We start from the raw sequence: 23,996 nt of genomic DNA, 5'->3' as shown, positions 1-23,996 counted from the left end.
CAACCAGTCAGACCCACTTTACCCACAGTCAGTGCCACTTTTCCCACACATCTACACAACCAGTCAGGTTACGAGTTTCCTTCATTTAGGGTCAGGCCAAACTGTTTGTGAGTATGCGATGCATGTATTGCAATTTGAGTGCAGGCTTTTCATATAAGGAAAAAAAAAAACGTAAAAAGTCACAAAAAATACTGATCACTGTTTCAACAAAACAATACGGTAGTATCCACAAAGCAAAAATAAAATATAATACTGAACATGGCATTAATACTCCTCCATATAATCCATATGTCTTCTTCCCTCCAAAGGCAACTGGTCCTCCTCTATATGGCATGTGGTGCGTTATTGAGTTTACTTGACTATTTGCGTAGTATTTCTAAGAGATGAGTTTTGCTTGCAGCCTGTAGGTATAGCACAATGTGAGGGGGGTTCAGTTCTGGAGTTCCAGGTGAAAGGTCAGGTGAGCATTGCGGTGTAGAAGAACAAGCCATGTTGTTTGTGTGTTTGTTTGTTTTGTCTGGGAGCATCGTGGCAGTGCGGTGTGAGCGAGCGTTACAGTCTTACAGTGTGTACAGCTAGCTAGCTGTATGTTGGAGCGCCATGGTGCCAGCCTTGCCTTGCCTTCCCGGGGCACGTCCGAGTTTTGGGCGAGCTCTGATGATGTCACATCATAGGGCTGTCTCAGGGTAATTATGTCATAAGGTGGTGTCCTGGGGTTCGTCCTCCTCAGGCACGGCGTAGGGGTCGTGGTCGGGGTTATCGTCTCCCCCTGGGGGAGGAGAGTATGTCACCGCTCCATAGCGCCTGCAGGGGGCAGCACCGCTGAACTCATCGATGAGGCTGTCCAGGTTCACATTGATGGAGGGGATTTCATAATTGAAGTAATCTAATGATGGCATGGTTAGCGGGTTGGCATGGTGGGCGTGGCGACAGAGGTGGAAAGTGATTATTATGGTGTCGTGGCGGAGGTGGTGGTGTTGAAGAGAAGCATGAAGAGGAGGAAGTGGAGGAAGAGGAAGGGGAAGAGGAAGAGGAGGAGGAGGAGGAAGAGGAGGAAGAGGAAGGGTAGGAGGAGGAGGAGGAAGAGGAGGAGGAGGAGGAGGAAGAGGAGGAGGAGGAGGAAGAGGAGGAGGAGGAAGATGAGGAGGAGGAAGATGAGGAGGAGGAGGAGGAGGAGGAGGAAGAGGAGGGAAGAAGAGGAGGAGGAGGAAGAGGAGGAGGAGGAAGATGAGGAAGAGAAGGAGGAGGAGGAGGAGGAGGAGGAGGAGGAGGAGGAGGAGGAGGAAGAGGAGGAAGATGAAGGGTAGGAGGAGGAGGAGGAGGAGGAGGAGGAGGAGGAGGAGGAGGAGGAGGAGGATGAAGAAGGCGTATGGTAATGATGGTGGTGATGATGGTGGTGATGATGGTGTGTAAAAAGGGAAGAAAGCAGAAAGGAAATTCAGTTTTTTGAGTCTGAAAAAACAGCATTGTGTTGTTGTTGTTGTTGTTTGAAGAAAGCAGCAGCAGGTAACTATGTTGGTCTCTGACACATTCTACACAGGGAGGTATTCATACTGTGTTACTGGTCTAGTAGTAATAACACCAGAGACCTCTGGAGAAGCTAGGTCTATAACAGGACACAGGTCCTTTGTGCTGCTGCCCAAAAAACAAGTTTCCAAAATTATTTCACAATGACACAAAACGTTAAACACGTTTACAACAATGACCAGATTACTGTATTGACCAGAGGGAGAGCAGTAAAACAGATGGAGCACTGAGCAGGAGGCGATGCTGTCAGAGGGAAAGCATCAAAACAGATGGAGCACTGAGCAGGAGGCGATGCTGTCAGAAGGAAAGCAGTAAAACAATGGGTCTGTCCTGAAGCCATGGGTCTGGGATGGGGGTCACCTGGGGGTTACCTGTGAGCCCACACACCTGTCCTGTAGCAGGGGCGATGTTTGTTGGCATGGGGATGGTGAAAAAGGGGCAAAGCGTTAAAGATGGACCTTCGGAGGAAGTGGCGGCATCTGCAATGGTGAGCGCTGCAGTGTACGTGGTGCGCTCTGGGAAGTCTGTAAGCCATGCATACAGTACGTACAGTCTGAACAACAGCATGCCGACTACAGTAACACCAACAGAATGGGACAACTTGCTAGCGTTAGCATGGCTGATACAGTAACACCAACAGAATGGGACAGCTAGCTAACGTTAGCATGGCTGATACAGTAACACCAACAGAATGGGACAGCTAGCTAGCGTTAGCATGGCTGATACTGTAACACCAACAGAGTGGGACAGCTAGCTAGCATTAGCATGGCTGATACAGTAACACCAACAGGGTGGGGCAGCTAGCTAGCATTTGAATGGCTGATATTGCAACACCAACAGAATGGGACAGCTAGCGTTAGCATGGTTGATACTGTAAACACCAACAGAATGGGGCAGCTAGCTAGCGTTAGCATGGCTAATACTGTAACACCAACAGAATGGGGCAGCTAGCTAGCGTTGGCATGGCTGATACTGTAACACCAACAGAATGGGGAAATTACCTAGCGTTAGCATGGATGGCTGATAGCTAGCTGTTTAGCTAACAGGTACAGGATGTACAGTATGTATGTATGTTTGAAGCAGGCTGCAGGAGAACCCAGAGGCAGCCACAGCTCCGGGCGAGGCGGGCGGAGCGGTGAGAGATGGAGCGTAGTATGATAACGTTGCGGGCGGGGTCAGATCTGGCTTACCCTAAAAGTCCCCCTCACACTTAGCCCACACCACACTGACTCCCCAGGCCTCACACGGCTGGTACACAACATAGTAGCAGGTAGAGCAGAGCAGGGGAACAAGAGAATCATGAATAGAACACAGGGACACAGAGAGAATGACTGGTACTGATACTGATACTGACAGATAGAACAGAGAACCTCATAGAATATTACAATTAGATTTCTATGGAACACCTCAGATCATAATTATGACATCAGACAAGAAGTAAGCCTATCTGAGTGACCACTTCTTCAATAAGCCTTGTTTCTGCTCTCTTGCCAACTCCTTATGGAATCGCTTGACAATGTGCAATGGGGTTGGCAAGAGCACAAACAGGTCTGGGACCAGCCTAGAATAAGCCATGTTTGTCCTGAGAGAGTGGACTTGTTGTTGAAGTAAGCATAGAATGACTAGAACAGACATTCCTTTTTCAAGTCAACATTCCATGATGAATGGAACAATGTCGGCTATATTCATGGATTGCACGTTGCGTCCCAATTTTGTTAGGAAGATTTTCTTGAGCCCTGGTGCCCGACTAAAGGTTTTACTCAATGCATTGTCAATGGGCACTGATGAAGATTTAGTCTAAAGTCCATTATACTGGCTTGGAAACCCAATGATATTTAAAAAGGAGACAAGCTATTAGTAGGAAAACCTTTTCTTATCATTGTGATGTAGCCAGATTGAAGATTGAGGGACAGTCCTGGATTTTAGCTAGCTAACGTTAGCATTGCTAGAAATGTTTGACGAACTTTGATAGCTAATGGCAATATTATCATCTCTCTAAAGTGAATTTGATGACATCATAATGATGGCAAAGTTGTTTCCTACTAATTATTTGATGACTTGAGCAATGTCGTCATATTTCCAGGCCACTATAGTGTAATCTATAGTGTACTTTCGACGAAACAGTCATTAGCCTCCGTTCAGAATGACTGGGCATCACTCCACTTTCAAGCACCACAATGGCTGAGGCGTTCATAGAACGTTCATAACAACGCACAGCACAACACGACCAAGTGACGTAGGCGCAACCCGTGAACTGAATGTACCCATGAGTACACTGTCAAATTGCCGTGGTCTGAGGGGGTTTGTCTGTTCTAGTCATTCTATTTCTATGCTTGTAGCCTGGGACCTACCTAGCTCTGGCGTACTGTATGAGGGATAAACAGAGAGGAAGCACATGATGAATCTAATGGAAACTTCCATACAAGCAGGACATCGCTATGCTTCCCTGATGTTTCCTCACAATACTTAGAAACATCAGCACATAACCCAAGCAATGGATACATACTGTGGTTTCCTCTCTACAATGTGCAACAAAATCCTAATATTTACAGCATATTGTTCTTCTCAGACCACTGCGTCTGTCTGACTAAATAAAGGCCACCGTTATTCAATAATACATTATTTTATAGAATGGGTGAGTCAGTAGCGATAGGATCCTGATTTCCCTAGTCCTACTAGCTACACCTGTCCACCGTCTCCATTGGACAGTGCCACAGCCAGTCTGAGAGTGGGACGCGGCTGCATCGTCCCTGACCCCACCTGTGATGGTTGGGGCGGGGGTGGTGGTGTCGTTGCCGTGGTTACGTGATCATCATGTTGTTTACCTGTGGACATGCTCTCCCCGGGGGACAGTCTGTCCAGGATGCCCTGCTCCAGGGGCCCAGGGCCAACAGGGGTGGCCCCCGGCGGAGGGACGGTGGGCGGCTGAGGAGGGGGCAGGCTGGGCCTCTGGCGGGGCTTAGGGGTGGGCCGAGACTTGCCCAGCGTGCCGGTCAGAGAAGGGGGGGAGGACAGGGACCCCAGGGACCCCAGGGAGCCACAGAGAGGGGTCTGACCGGGGGAGGAGGCCCCTAGTCCTCCAGGGGCCTGTGGGGGACCGGCCAGTCCATAGGGGGAGGGGGTGCTGGGAGGGGTGGGGGACAGGCTGACCGGTGACGGCTGACCTGTGGACTGGTCCGAAATCCCACCAGAACCACCCGACTGGCCGTATCCAGCTGGAACCTTTGGAGGGACAGGGGCCAGCTTCTTAGAGCCTAGAGACAGAGAAGAAGAGAGTTAACATTAACATGAATATCTAAAGTAAATGAACACATCTAAAACTAAGCCTACCTTTATACCAGGGGTTGGAACTGGTTCAGGGAACACAGCCGAAAACCGGAAAACAACAAAATTATTAGAGGAACAGAACCCGAACCGAAAACAAAAGTGACCTATACTGTTCCGGAACAGAACCGGTATTTTAAAAGCATGGGAACCGGTTAATAAAGTTATTTTACATTCCAGGTATTTTTTCCCAGTCCCACAAAAATCGCAACAAAGCGCCTATGCAAAGACCTCACTCTGTCACTCAGAAACTTCTTCCAGCTTCTGACTGCCAGCTAGGAATCTCTGCCAGTGGGTGTGCGTGTGTAGGCTACCTGCCCCTCCCCCTCTGAAGCATAGGTTACTGTAGCCTACTGACCATGTTACAAGTGTAATTCAGAAATTAAGGAGAGATGTTTAATTAGAGAATAATTGATTGACTTTTTCAATGCTAGTTAAGGATACTATAGTTATCAAGTTTCACATTGGATTTATTAATTACAAAAAGGTAAGATGTGTTTTAATTCTAGTGCTGCTCTGCACAAACAAGCTTGTTAGCTAGCTAGCTAAAGTTTGCTCTGTTCCAAAGTTAAAACAACTCTGAAGTTCAAAGGCATTCAAAGTTCTTCCATAGAAGCCTCTCCTCTGTCTGCATAATTCTGTGAGCCCAATTCAGATAATGCATGTCATAACAAGATGGCCAGCGCTTCAAGGCAAGCTTCATCCATCATCTCTCGCTCTCTCCTCACCCTCAACATTTCAGTTGCATCTTGCGCCCTACACTGACTGGCAGCACAGTGTGTGTGCTTGTCTTTCATTATGATTAAAGTCGATCTGGATAAGAGCGTCTGCTAAATGACGTAAATGTAAATGTAATAAACCATGCTGTTACGGCAAAATACAATTTGCTCTTAACGACTTTCCTATACAGATTAAATCACTTACTCGCTCTACAGCAAGCTTCTCTATCCGCACTGATTGGTGAAGTCATTTAATGTTGAGCTAAATGTAAAAAGGAACAGAAATTAACAATATAAACCGTTACTTTTTTTTTGTTCGAAGCAGTTCAGAACTTTATTTTGCTGGTCAGAACAGTGGAACGGAACGAAAAAAATAATGGTTCTGTTCAGAACAAAACGTTTGGAAAATAATTTTGGTTCCAACCCCAGCTTTATACAGTAAAACAAATTGATATCAACATTTTGATAACAAACAAATTCGATTAGACATGTATATTACATTAAGCCTACTCCTGGGCAAAAAAAAATCATGCTGAATGGAGAATCTCCATGGAACGTGTTTAGGGCTTAATCTAAGAACAGACTTAATCTGGATCCTTCAAAAAAATTAAATAATCATACATTTGCTGTATAGGTTAAACGAAAATAATCCAAAGATATTGATCCGACTGTGATGTTGAACCGCTGACCTTTGCGCAGGGTGTGTGGGCTGTGTTCTGTGGAGTGGGGCGACTGGCTGCAGCTCTGCTGGCCAACACCAGGGGGCACCATCGGACCTGCCACCTGCACCCCCTTGTGACCAATCACTGGAGAGCTCTCCTTACTCCTTAGTGTACTGGTGAAGGAGAGAGGATGTTAGTGTTCTGCTGTGTCTGCTTTCACTGTCCACTTATAGATAGATGTCAAACTACATTGTAGCATAATCGCTACATAAATGTCCTTCTTCTTCATTTATTTGACCTTTATTTTAACAGGGACCATTGAGACCAAGGTCTCTTTCACAAGGGAGCCGTTCTTAACTGTCATCATCATCATCATCATCATCATCATCATCATCATCATCATCATCATATAACCATAATCAATGTCAGTGGTCTCCAACCTACTAAATAGTATCTGGATCGTTGTGTTGCTGCAGTTACTGACTGGTAATTATAATAATAGCTAGCTCCCATCATATCAGGCCTTCAACACCTATATCACTAGAGAGTGTGTACTTTAGAGGGTATAGGAGTCACTAGAGAGTGTGTACTTCAGAGGGTATAGGGGTCACTAGAGGCTGCCAGTGTGAACAGTATAGGGGTCACTAGAGACCGTCAGTGTGAAAAGTATAGGGGTGTGTGTGAATGAGGAGTCATGGAGGGGGAAGGGAACGTCCAGGCTGCTTCTGAAACACTGACATAGTTTACGTCCCAAATGGCACCCTATTCACAATATAGTGCACTACTTTTGACCAGAGCTCTATGTCCCCTTGTCCAAAGTAGTGCACTGTGTAGGGAATAGGGTGCCATTTGAGACTATGACATATAATTGGTATAATGGTTCCTGATGCCCTGCCATGTCTAGTGGTGTCGACTCTACTGGAATGGTTACCCAAACTATCTGCACTGACCTGATGCACACTCACTAGACTATATATACACACTCACACTCTCCATTGCCACTCCCACACAAAACCCACACACATTCACATACATTACATATGCACACACACACACACACACACATAACACACACACACATACTGACACAACACAAACACACATACACACACACTATTACACTCATCACATGCTGCTGCTACTCTGTTCTTTATTTTACTCTTATTATTATCTATCCTGATGCCTAGTCACTTTACCCTGCCTTCATGTACATATCTACCTCAAATACCTTATTATTATCTATCCTGATGCCCAGTCACTTTACCCTGCCTTCATGTACATATCTACCTCAAATACCTTATTATTATCTATCCTGATGCCCAGTCACTTTACCCTGCCTTCATGTACATATCTACCTCAAATACCTTATTATTATCTATCCTGATGCCCAGTCACTTTACCCTGCCTTCATGTACATATCTACCTCAAATACCTTATTATTATCTATCCTGATGCCCAGTCACTTTACCCTGCCTTCATGTACATATCTACCTCAAATACCTTATTATTATCTATCCTGATGCCCAGTCACTTTACCCTGCCTTCATGTACATATCTACCTCAAATACCTTATTATTATCTATCCTGATGCCCAATCACTTTACCCTATCTTCATGTACATAGCTACCTCAAATACCTTATTATTATCTATCCTGATGCCTAATCACTTTACCCTATCTTCATGTACATAGCTACCTCAAATACCTTATTATTATCTATCCTGATGCCTAATCACTTTACCCTGCCTTCATGTACATATCTACCTAAAATACCTGGTACCTCGGCACATCGAATACAAATACAATTTGATTTGATTTGATTTTGGAGATTGGAGAGAAACTGCCAGAAACAGAGAAGGGGGAAATTCAAGTCAACAGCCAGGTTAGTCTACCTGCTATACAGAAGTCTTGAAATAGTCATGTTATAGAATAGTGTTATTATGAAATAGTCCTGTTATAGAATAGTTATATTATGAAATAGTCATGTTATAGAATAGTGTTATTATGAAATAGTCCTGTTATAGAATAGTTATATTATGAAATAGTCATGTTAAGGAATAGTTATATTATTAAATAGTATTTTATAGAATAGTGCTATTATTAAATAGTCCTGTTATAGAATAGTGCTATTATGAAATAGTAATGTTATAGAATAGTTATATTATTAAACAGTATTTTTATAGAATAGTGCTATTATTAAGTAGTCCTGTTATAGAATAGTGCTATTATTAAATAGTATTTTTATAGAATAGTGCTATTATGAAATAGTCCTGTTATAGAATAGTGCTATTATGAAATAGTCCTGTTACAGAATAGTTATATTATTAAATAGTATTTTTATAGAATAGTTCTATTACAAAATAGTCCTGTTATAGAATAGTGCTGTTATTAAATAGTATTTTTACAGAATAGTTATATTATGAAATAGTCCTGTTATAGAATAGTGCTATTATTAAATAGTATTTTTATAGAATAGTGCTATTATGAAATAGTCCTGTTATAGAATAGTTATATTATGAAATAGTATTTTTATATAATAGTTATATTATGAAATAGTGCTGTTATAGAATAGTGCTATTATTAAATAGTGCTGTTATAGAATAGTTGTGTTAAATTGTGAAATTCTTTCAACCGCCAGGGTTCTAGCTGAGAGTCTTGAAATATAATCTGTTGTGCAATATAGTCCTGTTATAGGTGTGCTGCTGTATTTGGAGGACAGGATGGTGACTGTGGATTGCTGAGCCTGAACTCCCCACTCCCAGGTCATTGGATGGTGACTGTGGATTGCTGAGCCTGAACTCCCCATTCCCAGGTCATTGGATGGTAACTGTGGATTGCTGAGCCTGAACTCCCCATTCCCAGGTCATTGGATGGTGACTGTGGATTGCTGAGCCTGAACTCCCCATTCCCAGGTCATTGGATGGTGACTGTGGATTGCTGAGCCTGAACTCCCCATTCCCAGGTCATTGGATGGTGACTGTGGATTGCTGAGCCTGAACTCCCCATTCCCAGGTCATTGGATGGTGACTGTGGATTGCTGAGCCTGAACTCCCCATTCCCAGGTCATTGGATGGTGACTGTGGATTGCTGAGCCTGAACTCCCCATTCCCAGGTCATTGGATGGTGACTGTGGATTGCTGAGCCTGAACTCCCCATTCCCAGGTCATTGGATGGTGACTGTGGATCCCAAGAGACATCACTTGAGCACAAGATGTGGGTCTTCTATTCCCCAGAAATAAATCCTGAGCAGTGTTCGAATACTCATACTAACCACACTAACCGTGCTATTTGTGACGTAAATTGAGTATGTAGTATGCTTATTGGTCATAGTATGGATATAGTAGTTAGTATGGCCATTATGCAATTCTTCCGAAAATGGACGAGGCTTCACAACGTTTTCAGATTTGAAGAAAATGGCGGAAAATATGCAGCCGAAGTCCGACGTGAACAGATACAAATTCATTGCTTTAACTAATAATGTTGAAGAAAATGTTGAGGAATGACTTTTCAAATAAGTTACGTTACACATTATGTTGGCTGACAATTTGTTAGCTACGCTATCCTTACAAACCGCATAGCATTACAGCAGTATGTACCGGTATGTTAGCTAGTTACCTAACGTTAGTTGGCTACTAATACATCAAACTTGCCAGGCAGTATATTAACTATATGCTATCTAACTAACTACCCAACGTTTATTGACTTGATTATTCACGTCATTCTTAGCTAAGTGGTATATTCGTTGTGCGTTCTCAATGGACATTGTTAATTCTGGCTATCAACTCTGATTTCATAGCACTCTCGTCTGAGTGTGCCAGAGCGCAGAATAACTGATGGATTTATGAATGCTCAACACCCGTTGAACATTGGCAAAACAATTGTAATTAAATTGTTGCCAGCAGCACAGTTACAGTCACCAACGCTCTGGATAACATATAAACAGCCTAACCAGCTCTGCTAGGGCGAGTAAAATGGTCAGAGTGAGGTGTTCTCTCATTTGTGTCTGGAAGTAGCTAGCAAGCTAGCCAACGTTAGCCAGTTAGCTTGGGTGCTTGACTGCCGTTGTGAGGTCAGAAGGCTCGGATCAACCCTACTCCTCGTCAGAGCATCCAGTGTGACAACGCTCTGGATTTGCGCACTCTGAGCGCACTCTGGCACTCCAGATTGAATTTACGAACACACCCGAAATCGTAAAATGTCTAACTAGTCATTTGTTATGCTAACAAGCTAGCAAGAGGTTGCATAGCAACAGCATCAACTTCCGCTAGACAGGTGAAGCGCTAGTACGCTCAACTGAAAGGATACCGTTCGTTTACAGTATACTAAAATGAACTAATAGTATATAGTATGTAGCATATACTCATTAAGTATGTAGTATACAGTATGTTAGTATGGGTATTCGAACACAGCTCTGGTCTTCTGATTGACTTCCTGGTCTTATGATTTACTTCCTGATTTTCTGATTGACTTCCTAATCTTCTGATTGACATCCTGATCTTCTGATTGACTTCCTGGTCTTCTGATTGATTTCCTGGTCTTGTGATTTACTTCCTAGTTTTCTGATTGACTTCCTGGTCTTCTGATTGCCTTCCTGATCTTCTGATTGATTTCCTGGTCTTCTGATTGACTTCCTGGTTTTTGATTGACTTGATATAGTAAACAATTATGAGTTTGGAATCTCCAAAAGTTGTGTATCAGTTGACCAGGAAAACTTTCGCTACGATTTAGTAAACTACATTAGTAATACATTAATATGCTTGTAGAAAAAAATATATGCAGTGTTATTCATGTATTTATTTATTTTCTATTCTACACCAGCCTCTACTGCGCTCTCTGCAAAAGGCAGTAACATCCTCAGTTGCTAGGCAACCCCCTGGAGAGACATCCCCCGGCAACATGAATGTTACAGATTCTGAGATATGGGATTGGAGACCAGCAAAAACACAAAAATATGAGTCAGCAAGATAAAGGACATGGACAGGACATTTGGCCACCTGGGGAAAAAAGCTGGTAGGCTTTCTCTCTCTGCTCTCTCTCTGCTCTCTCTCTCTCTGTGGTGTAGTGGGTGGTGTATCCATACCCGCCTGCATCTGTTCGCCTGTCTATATGTCTGTCTCAGTGTCAGGGCAGGCAGGCAGGCAGTAGGTTGGCAGGGCAGGCGCAGTGCGCAGGGCAGGCAGGCAGGCAGGCAGGCATTGTATTTACCTAGTCAGCCTGGGGAGTCCTCTCTCTCTGGCACAGGGACAGGTAGCCCACAGCGGGGGGGCGGATGACAGCAGGCTAGGGGGGTTGCCCATGCTCATGCCCAGGGACAGGTCATGACGGGCCAGTACCAGGGGGGTTTTCATGTAGAGGGGCGAGGCCTTACCCATATCGGGGGGCGGGGGAGCATGCGGCGGCAGCGACATGTCACCTGGCAGCGGGTGGCCGTGCGGGAGTGCGTGTTTGGAGGGGAAATGCAGGCAGCTGGGTTTGGGGTTCGAGTTGATGTCGAGCGAGGAAGAGGAGGAGGAAGAGGAGGAGGTGGGAGGTGGGAGAGGGGGGGTGAAGCCAGACCAGCGCAGCGGAGAGGAGGGGAGCCGGGGGCTGGGACTCTGGCCCTGGGGGCCACGGGGCGTGCGAGGGTAGGATTTTGGGGTGGGGGTAGAAGTGGTGGGGGGGGCGGGATGGGGTAGGGTGGAGGTGGGGGTAGGGAGGGGGGCAGCCGCTCCTCCCCTGGCCCGGGGGAGGGTAGACATGAGAGGAGTCCGGCCGATTGGGCGACACGTCGTCTGGGCTGTAGATATATAAACAACAGAACAGCACAAAGAAGAAAGAGCTGTAGTTGAACAGAGGGAGGGAGACAGGTGGTGGTGGTGGTGGTGGTGGTGGTGGTGGTGGTGGTGGTGGTGGTGCTAGACGGTTATCTTGTTGTGATTACTGTGGTGGTAGTTAGGTTGGTAGTTAGTTAGTGTCTAATCCAGAGCTAAACTTAAAAATCAGCCTTTGTTTTCTGGTGTGGAGAAGGCAAGTGGACGGCGGGGAGTGAACCAAACTTAGCACACAGACTGCAGTCAGATTTGTGAAGAGAAACGACAAGCAGAAAGAACAGCAAAGCAAAAAGCAAAATGGATTCCCAAAGGGAAGGGACAGAAAGAAAACAGGGCTGCTGTGGAGCCTGTAAAACCCTCTGGGATCAAGTTGTGTCTTCACACTGCAAGAGGCTAGTCATGGTGAAACAGTCTTTAACTAACTAGAAGGTAGGATAACCCCAGTTGTCTTTGACCCTTTGACCTCTACAGTACGTAGTAGCCTAACATTGGCCTTTATGTTTGTTTCAGAAAGCGTCTCGTAGTAGGAGTGCTGATCTGGGATCAGGTCCCACCCTGTCCATGTAATAATCTTCATTACGAGCTAAAAGGCTAAACTGATCCTAAATCAGCACTTCTACTCTGAAACGCTTCATGAATACACTCTTGATTTTTGAGTAAATCATTGTCAATGGAAGACTTGCGCAAAAAAATTCAACCTATAATGTTATAGAGTTCCCTCAGCCAGCCCAGTGCAGTGTGAGATGGACACAAAACCCTTTCATCACATTGGCTGAAAGAGCAACAGAGCTGGAGGAGAATAAACCAGTCACAAGCCAGAACCAAGCATATCTTATAAACAGCCTTTCTGCAACACAGGAGCAACATTTCACATGGATGCAGCCATTATTAAAGGGGCAGTCTGGGATTCAAACAATAACAAAATTGATGTATCAACCTCAGATTGCCACTTTAATGTGATATTAACTGGGATGGATTATATTAAAACACTGGTGCGGCTTAAGATGAGAGTAGAAATCAAAACGGTCAAAGTCACTCAGTGTGTGTCAGCAGAAAACAAAGTAACCATGGCAACAGAGGTCAACTCAAGCCACGCCACATCACTGGGATCAGGTTGAACTCAAGCCACACCACGTCACTGGGATCAGTTTGAATAATGACATGCTCTCAGAGACTTGTGGAGTGAAATTATATGATGTGACATTTAAGTAAAGAAAACGTATACGTATGTACAGTGGGGAGAAAAAGTATTTAGTCAGCCACCAATTGTGCAAGTTCTACCACTTAAAAAGATGAGAGAGGCCTGTAATTTTCATCATAGGTACACGTCAACTATGACAGACAAAATGAGAAAAGAAAATCCAGAAAATCACTTTGTAGGATTTTATATGAATTTATTCGCAAATTATGGTGGAAAATAAGTATTTGGTCAATAACAAAAGTTTCTCAATACTTTGTTATATACCCTTTGTTGGCAATGACACAGGTCAAACGTTTTCTGTAAGTCTTCACAAGGTTTTCACACACTGTTGCTGGTATTTTGGCCCATTCCTCCATGCAGATCTCCTCTAGAGCAGTGATGTTTTGGGGCTGTCGCTGGGCAACACAGACTTTCAACTCCCTCCAAAGATTTTCTATGGGGTTGAGATCTGGAGACTGGCTAGGCCACTCCAGGACCTTGAAATGCTTCTTATGAAGCCACTCCTTCGTTGCCCGGGCGGTGTGTTTGGGATCATTGTCATGCTGAAAGACCCAGCCACGTTTCATCTTCAATGCCCTTGCTGATGGAAGTTTTCACTCAAAATCTCACGATACATGGCCCCATTCATTCTTTCCTTTACACGGATCAGTCGTCCTGGTCCATTTGCAGAAAAACAGCCCCAAAGCATGATGTTTCCACCCCCATGCTTCACAGTAGGTATGGTGTTCTTTGGATGCAACTCAGCATTCTTTGTCCTCTAAACATGACGAGTTGAGTTTTTACCAAAAAGTTCTATTTTGGTTTCATCTGACCATATGACATTCTCCCAATCCTCTTCTGGATCATCCAAATGCACTCTAGCAAACTTCAGACGGGCCTGGACATGTACTGGCTTAAGCAGGGGGACACGTCTGGCACTGCAGGATTTGAGTCCCTGGCGGCGTAGTGTGTTACTGATGGTAAGCTTTGTTACTTTGGTTCCAGCTCTCTGCAGGTCATTCACTTGGTCCCCCCGTGTGGTTCTGGGATTTTTGCTCACCGTTCTTGTGATCATTTTGACCCCATGGGGTGAGATCTTGCGTGGAGCCCCAGATCGAGGGAGATTATCAGTGGTCTTGTATGTCTTCCATTTCCTAATAATTGCTCCCACAGTTGATTTCTTCAAACCAAGCTGCTTACCTATTGCAGATTCAGTCTTCCCAGCCTGGTGCAGGTCTACAATTTTGTTTCTGGTGTCCTTTGACAGCTCTTTGGTCTTGGCCATAGTGGAGTTTGGAGTGTGACTGTTTGAGGTTGTGGACAGGTGTCTTTTATACTGATAACAAGATACAGGTAACGAGTGGAGGACAGAGGAGCCTCTTAAAGAAGAAGTTACAGGTCTGTGAGAGCCAGAAATCTTGCTTGTTTGTAGGTGACCAAATACTTATTTTCCACCATAATTTGCAAATGTATTCATAAAAAATCCTACAATGTGATTTTCTGGAGAAAAAAAATCTCAATTTGTCTGTCATAGTTGACGTGTACCTATGATGAAAATTACAGGCCTCTCTCATCTTTTTAAGTGGGAGAACTTGCACAATTGGTGGCTGACTAAATACTTTTTTTCCCCCACTGTACTTCAAATAAAGTGTTAATGAAAACTTGATGTGGGCTATAAACCATAGTGTACCATCTCAAAACTGAAGGAGCGTTAGCTAGGCCCTCTTTCTAATCTCCCACAGTGACATAAAGCTAACAGACTAAACAACAACGGTGACGTGGAGGGATAGAGGATGAGGAGAAATAGGCAAACAGGAAGGAACCCCAAATCATGTTAGAGATGAGCAGAGACGAGATTAAGAAGTCTGTGAGACACATAACAGCACAAGTTAAACAACAACAACACAACAACAACAACAACAACTGCACAAACACTTCAAGACAAGTCATGGAGAGCTGGTGAAGATGATGATGATGATGGTGACAATGATGAAGAGGGGAGGAAGGTGGAGAGGAGGAATCCTCCATGGTGGTGGTGGTGGTGGTGGTGGTGGGGACTTACCCGATCCGGTCCCTTTCCCCAGGTGGAGGAGGGGGTGAGGGGGACTGGGCCAGCTCTCCAGGCTGCTCCAGGATGAGGGAGTGGTCAGCAGGGGAGCCAGGACCCTGGACGCTGGGAGGGGTGGACGAGGCCTTACGGGCCAGGGTGGACGAACCCTTACGAGACACCCAGGACGTGTCCATCACCCGGACACCCATACTGGGAGAGACAGAGACACATAAAACAAGAGACAGTCAGACGAGACGATTGAAAAACTAAACAAACTGTAGAGAAATAGAGAGAAAAAGAGAGGTGAGAGGAGGACGTCAGGGGACTAGAGGAGGAGGTCAGGGGACTGGAGGAGGTCAGGGGACTAGAGGAGGAGGTCAGGGGACTGGAGGAGGAGGTCAGGGGACTGGAGGAGGTCAGGACAAGAGGAGGTCAGGACTAGAGGAGGAGGTCAGGGGACTGGAGGAGGAGGTCAGGGGACTGGATGAGGAGGTCAGGACTAGAGGAGGAGGTCAGGACTAGAGGAGAAGTTCAGGGTACTTGAGGAGGAGGTCAGGGGACTAGAGGAGGAGGTCAGGGGACTACTGGAGGAGGTCAAGGGACTAGAGGAGGAGGTCATGACTAGAGGAGGATGTCAGGGGACTAGAAGAGGAGGTCAGGGGACTAGAGGATGAGGTCAGGACTAGAGGAGCAGGTCAGGGGACTAGAGGAGGAGGTCAGGAATAGAGGAGGAGGCCATGACTAGAGGAGGATGTCAGGACTAGAGGAGCAGGTCAGGGGACTAGAGGATGAGGTCAGGACTAGAGGAGTTGGTCAGGGGACTAGAGGAGGAGGTCAGGAATAGAGGAGGAGGCCATGACTAGAGGAGGATGTCAGGACTAGAAGAGGAACCATACAGTACCTTTGTATTTTCCTTATGCTGCTTTGACGGGGCAAAGAAACGAGAGGCACGTAAGAGACACATTCTGCTCACTTTCTATTCATACACAGAGGCTAGTGGAGAGGGAAAGGGAGCTACATAGAGGGTTAGGGAGCTACAAAGAGGGTTAGGGAGCTACATAGAGGGTAGGGAGCTACATAGAGGGCAAGGGAGCTACATAGAGGGTTAAGGAGCTACATAGAGGGTTAGGGAGCTACATAGAGGGCAAGGGAGATACATAGAGGTTTAGGGAGCTACATAGAGGGCTAGGGAGCTACATAAAGGGCTAGGGAGCTACATATAGGGTTAGGGAGCTACATATAGAGCTAGGGAGCTACATAGATGGTTAGGGAGCTACATAGAGGGCTAGGGAGCTACATATAGGGTTAGGGAGCTACATAGAGGGCTAGGGAGCTACATAGAAGGTTAGGGAGATAAATAGAGGGTTAGGGAGCTACATAGAGGGTTAGGGAGCTACATAGAGGGTTAGGGAGCTACATAGAGGGTTAGGGAGCTACGTAGAGGGTTAGGAAGCTACATAGAGGTTTTAGGGAGCTACATAGAGGGTTAGGGAGCTACATAGAGGGTTAGGGAGCTACATAGAGGGTTAGGGAGCTACGTAGAGGGTAGGGAGCTACATAGAGGGTTAGGGATCTACATAGAGGGCTATGAAGCTACATAGAAGGTTAGTGAGCTACATAGAGGGATAGGGAGCTACATAAAGGGTTAGGGAGCTACATAGAGGGTTAGGGATCTACATTGATGGTTAGGGAGCTACATAAAGGGTTAGGGAGCTACATATAGGGTTAGGGAGCTACATAGAGGGCTATGGAGCTACATAGAGGGTTAGGGAGCTACATAGAGGGCTAGGGAGCTACATAGAGAGTTAGGGAGCTACATAGAGGGTTAGGGAGCTACATATAGAGCTAGGGAGCTACATAGAGGGTTAGGGAGCTACATATAGGGCTAGGGAGCTACATATAGGGTTAGGGAGCTACATAGGGAGCTACATATAGGGTTAGGGAGCTACATAGAGGGCTAGGGAGCTACATAGAGAGTTAGGGAGCTACATAGAGGGTTAGGGAGCTACATAGAGAGTTAGGGAGCTACATAGAGGGTTAGGGAGCTACACAGAGGGTTAGGGAGCTACATAGAGGGTTAGGGAGCTACATAGAGGACTAGGGAGCTACATAGAGGGCTAGGGAGCTACATAGATATTTAGGGAGCTACATAGAGGGTTAGGGAGCTACATATAGAGCTAGGGAGCTACATAGAGGGTTAGGGAGCTACATAAAGGGTTAGGGAGCTACGTAGAGGGTTAGGGAGCTACATAGAGGGTTAGGGAGCTACATATAGGGTTAGGGAGCTACATAGAGGGTTAGGGAGCTACATAGAGTTTTTGGAGCTACATAGAGGGTTAGGGAGCTACATAAAGGGTTAGGGAGCTACATAGAGGGTTAGGGAGCTACATAAAGGGTTAGGGAGCTACGTAGAGGGTTAGGGAGCTACATAAAGGGTTAGGGAGCTCCATAGAGGTTTTAGGGAGCTACACAGAGGGTTAGGGAGCTACATAGAGGGTTAGGGAGCTACATAGAGGGTTAGGGAGCTACATAAAGGGTTAGGGAGCTACATAGAGGGTTAGGGAGCTACATAGAGGGTTAGGGAGCTACATAGAGGTTTTAGGGAGCTACACAGAGGGTTAGGAATCTACATAGAGGGTTAGGGAGCTACATATATGTTTTAGGGAGCTACACAGAGGGTTAGGGAGCTACATAGAGGGTTAGGGAGCTATATAGAGGGCTGGGAGCTACATAGAGGGCTAGGGAGCTACATAGAGGGTTAGGGAGCTACATATATGGTTAGGGAGCTACATAAAGGGTTAGGGAGCTACATAAAGGGTTAGGGAGCTACATAGAGGGTTAGGGAGCTAAATAAAGGGTTAGGGAGCTACATAGAGGGTTAGGGAGCTACATAGAGGGTTAGGGAGCTACACAGAGGTTTTAGGGAGCTACACAGAGGGTTAGGGAGCTACATAGAGGGTTAGGGAGCTACATCAAGGGTTAGGGAGCTACATAGAGGGTTAGGGAGCTACATAGAGGGTTAGGGAGCTACATAGAGGTTTTAGTGAGCTACACAGAGGGTTAGGGAGCTACATAGAGGATTAGGGAGCTACATAGAGGTTTTAGGGAGCTACACAGAGGGTTGGGGAGCTAAATAGAGGGTTAGGGAGCTACATAGAGGATTAGGGAGCTACGTAGAGGACTAGGGAGCTACATAGAGGGCTAGGGAGCTACATAGAGGGTTAGGGAGCTACATAGAGGGTTAGGGAGCTACATAGAGGGTTAGGGAAATACATAGAAGGTTAGGGAGATAAATAGAGGGTTAGAGAGCTACATAGAGGGTTAGGGAGCTACATAGAGGGTTAGGGAGCTACATAGAGGCTTAGGGAGCTATGTAGAGGGTTAGGGAGCTACATAGAGGTTTTAGGGAGCTACACAGAGGGTTGGGGAGCTACATAGAGGGTTAGGGAGCTACATAGAGGGTTAGGGAGCTACGTAGAGGGCTAGGGAGCTACATAGAGGGTTAGGGAGCTACATAGAGGGTTAGGGAGCTACATAGAGGGTTAGGGAAATACATAAAGGGATAGAGAGCTACATAGAGGGTTATGGAGCTAGATAGAGGGTTAGGGATCTAATAGAGGAGCTAATGAGATACATAGAGTGTTAGGGAGCTACATAGAGGGTTAGGGAGCTACATAGAGGTTAGGGAGCTACACAAAGGGTTAGGGGAGCTACATAATGGGTTAGGGAGATACATAGAGGGTTAGGGAGCTACATAAAGGGTTAGGGGAGCTACATAGAGGGTTAGGGAGCTACATAGAGGTATTAGGGAGCTAAACAGAGGGTTAGGGGAGCTACATAGAGGGTTAGGGAGCTACATAGAGGGTTAGGGGGAGCTACATATAAGGTTAGGGAGCTACATAGAGGTCTAGGGAGCTACATAGATATTTAGGAGCTACATAGAGGGTTAGGGGAGCTACATATAGAGCTAGGGAGCTACATAGAGGGTTAGGGGAGCTACATAGAGGGCTAGGGAGCTACATATAGGGTTAGGGAGCTACATAGAGGGCTAGGGGAGCTACATATAGGGTTAGGGAGCTACATAGAGGGTTAGGGAGCTACATAGAGTTTTTGGAGCTACATAGAGGGTTAGGGAGCTACATAAAGGGTTAGGGAGCTACATAGAGGGTTAGGGAGCTACATAAAGGGTTAGGGAGCTACGTAAAGGGTTAGGGAGCTACATAGAGGGTTAGGGAGCTCCATAGAGGTTTTAGGGAGCTACACAGAGGGTTAGGGAGCTACATAGAGGGTTAGTGAGCTACAAAGATGTTTTAGGGAGCTACACAGAGGGTTAGGGAGCTACATAGAGGGTTAGGGAGCTACATAGAGGGCTGGGAGCTACATAGAGGGCTAGGGAGCTACATAGAGGGTTAGGGAGCTACATAGAGGGTTAGGGAGCTACATATATGGTTAGGGAGCTACATATATGGTTAGGGAGCTACATAAAGGGTTAGGGAGCTACATAAAGGGTTAGGGAGCTACATAGAGGGTTAGGGAGCTACATAAAGGGTTAGGGAGCTACATAGAGGGTTAGGGAGCTACATAGAGGGTTAGGGAGCTACATATAGGTTTTAGGGAGCTACACAGAGGGTTATGGAGCTACATAGAGGGTTAGGGAGCTACATAAAGGGTTAGGGAGCTACATAGAGGGTTAGGGAGCTACATAGAGGGTTAGGGAGCTACATCAAGGGTTAGGGAGCTACATAGAGGGTTAGGGAGCTACATAGAGGGTTAGGGAGCTACATAGAGGGTTAGGGAAATACATAAAGGGATAGAGAGCTACATAGAGGGTTATGGAGCTAGATAGAGGGTTAGGGATCATATAGAGGGCTAATGAGATACATAGAGTGTTAGGGAGCTACATAGAGGGTTAGGAGCTACATAGAGGGTTAGGGAGCTACATAAAGGGTTAGGGAGCCTACATAATGGGTTAGGGAGCTACATAGAGGGTTAGGGAGCTACATAGAGGTATTAGGGAGCTACACAGAGGGTTAGGGAGCTACATAGAGGGTTAGGGAGCTACATAGAGGGTTAGGGAGCTACATATAGGGTTAGGGAGCTACATAGAGGTCTAGGGAGCTACATAGATATTTAGGGAGCTACATAGAGGGTTAGGGAGCTACATATAGAGCTAGGGAGCTACATAGAGGGTTAGGGAGCTACATAGATATTTAGGGAGCTACATAGAGGGTTAGGGAGCTATATAGAGGGCTGGGAGCTACATAGAGGGCTAGGGAGCTACATAGAGGGTTAGGAAGCTACATATATGGTTAGGGAGCTACATAAAGGGTTAGGGAGCTACATAAAGGGTTAGGGAGCTACATAGAGGGTTAGGGAGCTAAATAAAGGGTTAGGGAGCTACATAGAGGGTTAGGGAGCTACATAGAGGGTTAGGGAGCTACACAGAGGTTTTAGGGAGCTACACAGAGGGTTAGGGAGCTACATAGAGGGTTAGGGAGCTACATCAAGGGTTAGGGAGCTACATAGAGGGTTAGGGAGCTACATAGAGGGTTAGGGAGCTACATAGAGGTTTTAGTGAGCTACACAGAGGGTTAGGGAGCTACATAGAGGGATTAGGGAGCTACATAGAGGTTTTAGGGAGCTACACAGAGGGTTGGGGAGCTAAATAGAGGGTTAGGGAGCTACATAGAGGATTAGGGAGCGACGTATAGGACTAGGGAGCTACATAGAGGGCTAGGGAGCTACATAGAGGGTTAGGGAGCTACATAGAGGGTTAGGGAGCTACATAGAGGGTTAGGGAAATACATAGAAGGTTAGGGGAGATAAATAGAGGGTTAGAGAGCTACATAGAGGGTTAGGGAGCTACATAGAGGGTTAGGGAGCTACATAGAGGGCTTAGGGGAGCTATGTAGAGGGTTAAGGGAGCTACATAGAGGGTTTTAGGGAGCTACACAGAGGGTTGGGGAGCTACATAGAGGGTTAGGGGAGCTACATAGAGGGTTAGGGAGCTACGTAGAGGGCTAAGGGAGCTACATAGAGGGTTAGGGGAGCTACATAGAGGGTTAGGAGCTACATAGAGGGTTAGGGAAATACATAAAGGGATAGAGAGCTACATAGAGGGTTATGGAGCTAGATAGAGGGTTAGGGATCTATATAGAGGGCTAATGAGATACATAGAGTGCAAGGGAGCTACATAGAGGGTTAGGGAGCTACATAGAGGGTTAGGGAGCTACATAAAGGGTTAGGGAGCTACATAATGGGTTAGGGAGATACATAGAGGGTTAGGGAGCTACATAAAGGGTTAGGGAGCTACATAGAGGGTTAGGGAGCTACATAGAGGTATTAGGGAGCTACACAGAGGGTTAGGGAGCTACATAGAGGGTTAGGGAGCTACATAGAGGGTTAGGGAGCTACATATAGGGTTAGGGAGCTACATAGAGGTCTAGGGAGCTACATAGATATTTAGGGAGCTACATAGAGGGTTAGGGAGCTACATATAGAGCTAGGGAGCTACATAGAGGGTTAGGGAGCTACATAGAGGGCCAGGGAGCTACATATAGGGTTAGGGAGCTACATAGAGGGCTAGGGAGCTACATATAGGGTTAGGGAGCTACATAGAGGGTTAGGGAGCTACATAGAGTTTTGGAGCTACATAGAGGGTTAGGGAGCTACATAAAGGGTTAGGGAGCTACATAGAGGGTTAGGGAGCTACATAAAGGGTTAGGAGCTACGTAAAGGGTTAGGGAGCTACATAGAGGGTTAGGGAGCTCCATAGAGGTTTTAGGGAGCTACACAGAGGGTTAGGGAGCTACATAGAGGGTTAGTGAGCTACAAAGATGTTTTAGGGAGCTACACAGAGGGTTAGAGGAGCTACATAGAGAGGTTAGGGAGCTACATAGAGGGCTGGGAGCTACATAGAGGGCTAGGGAGCTACATAGAGGGTTAGGGAGCTACATAGAGGGTTAGGGGAGCTACATATAGATTAGGGAGCTACATAATGGTTAGGGAGCTACATAAAGGGTTAGGGAGCCACATAAAGGGTTAGGGGAGCTACATAGAGGGTTAGGGAGCTACATAGAGGGTTAGGGAGCACATAGAGGGTTAGGGAGCTACATAGAGGTTAGGGAGCTACATATAGGTTTTAGGGAGCTACACAGAGGGTTATGGAGCTACATAGAGGGTTAGGGAGCTACATAAAGGGTTAGGGAGCTACATAGAGGGTTAGGGAGCTACATAGAGGGTTAGGGAGCTACATCAAGGGTTAGGGAGCTACATAGAGGGTTAGGGAGCTACATAGAGGGTTAGGGAGCTACATAGAGGGTTAGGGAGCTACATAGAGGGTTAGGGAAATACATAAAGGGATAGAGAGCTACATAGAGGGTTATGGAGCTAGATAGAGGGTTAGGGATCTATATAGAGGGCTAATGAGATACATAGAGTGTTAGGGAGCTACATAGAGGGTTAGGGAGCTACATAGAGGGTTAGGGAGCTACATAAAGGGTTAGGGAGCTACATAATGGGTTAGGGAGCTACATAGAGGGTTAGGGAGCTACATAGAGGTATTAGGGAGCTACACAGAGGGTTAGGGAGCTACATAGAGGGTTAGGGAGCTACATAGAGGGTTAGGGAGCTACATATAGGGTTAGGGAGCTACATAGAGGTCTAGGGAGCTACATAGATATTTAGGGAGCTACATAGAGGGTTAGGGAGCTACATATAGAGCTAGGGAGCTACATAGAGGGTTAGGGAGCTACATAGAGGGCTAGGGAGCTACATATAGGGTTAGGGAGCTACATAGAGGGCTAGGGAGCTACATATAGGGTTAGGGAGCTACATAGAGGGTTAGGGAGCTACATAGAGTTTTTGGAGCTACATAGAGGGTTAGGGAGCTACATAAAGGGTTAGGGAGCTACATAGAGGGTTAGGGAGCTACATAAAGGGTTAGGGAGCTACGTAAAGGGTTAGGGAGCTACATAGAGGGTTAGGGAGCTCCATAGAGGTTTTAGGGAGCTACACAGAGGGTTAGGGAGCTACATAGAGGGTTAGTGAGCTACAAAGATGTTTTAGGGAGCTACACAGAGGGTTAGGGAGCTACATAGAGGGTTAGGGAGCTACATAGAGGGCTGGGAGCTACATAGAGGGCTAGGGAGCTACATAGAGGGTTAGGGAGCTACATAGAGGGTTAGGGAGCTACATATATGGTTAGGGAGCTACATATATGGTTAGGGAGCTACATAAAGGGTTAGGGAGCTACATAAAGGGTTAGGGAGCCGCATAGAGGTTAGGGGAGCTACATAAAGGGTTAGGAGCCACATAGAGGGTTAGGGAGCTACATAGAGGGTTAGGGAGCTACATATAGGTTTTAGGGAGCTACACAGAGGTTATGGAGCTACATAGAGGGTTAGGGAGCTACATAAAGGGTTAGGGAGCTACATAGAGGGTTAGGGAGCTACATAGAGGGTTAGGGAGCTACATCAAGGGTTAGGGAGCTACATAGAGGGTTAGGGAGCTACATAGAGGGTTAGGGAGCTACATAGAGGTTTTAGTGAGCTACACAGAGGGTTAGGGAGCTACATAGAGGGTTAGGGAGCTACATAGAGGTTTTAGGGAGCTACACAGAGGGTTGGGGAGCTACATAGAGGGTTAGGGAGCTACGTAGAGGGCTAGGGAGCTACATAGAGGGTTAGGGAGCTACATAGAGGGATAGGGAGCTACATAGAGGGTT

General features: G+C 46.1%; 1 protein-coding gene across 4 annotated transcripts in view; it reads right to left on the bottom strand.

The window, feature by feature from the left end:
* Window positions 1-425: 425 nt before the first annotated feature.
* Window positions 426-23,996, bottom strand: part of LOC121551503 (rho GTPase-activating protein 44-like) — a 110,463-nt gene continuing 86,892 nt past the window's right edge. Inside the window, exons 17-22 of one of the 4 annotated variants that reach the window (XR_006657812.1) lie at window positions 16,173-16,193; window positions 15,284-15,481; window positions 6,260-6,405; window positions 4,353-4,781; window positions 2,718-2,775; window positions 803-886 (exon numbers count right to left, since the gene is read on the bottom strand). Coding sequence is in view for 3 of the 4 variants with exons in the window: in XM_045211017.1 (XP_045066952.1) it covers window positions 696-886; window positions 4,353-4,781; window positions 6,260-6,405; window positions 15,284-15,481; window positions 16,173-16,193 (985 nt within the window). In the remaining variant the exon portion in view is untranslated. Of the gene's footprint in view, window positions 887-2,717; window positions 2,776-4,352; window positions 4,782-6,259; window positions 6,406-15,283; window positions 15,482-16,172; window positions 16,194-23,996 lie in introns of all 4 variants that reach the window. The other 3 variants (XM_045211017.1, XM_045211018.1, XM_045211019.1) reach the window with 3 other exon arrangements.

Source organism: Coregonus clupeaformis, chromosome 35 (assembly GCF_020615455.1).
Source record: "Coregonus clupeaformis isolate EN_2021a chromosome 35, ASM2061545v1, whole genome shotgun sequence".
In the NCBI taxonomy this organism is placed as follows: Eukaryota; Metazoa; Chordata; class Actinopteri; order Salmoniformes; family Salmonidae; genus Coregonus; species Coregonus clupeaformis.
The sequence above is the reverse complement of the archived record's forward strand: the minus strand, read 5'-3'. Positions and strand labels throughout refer to the sequence as shown.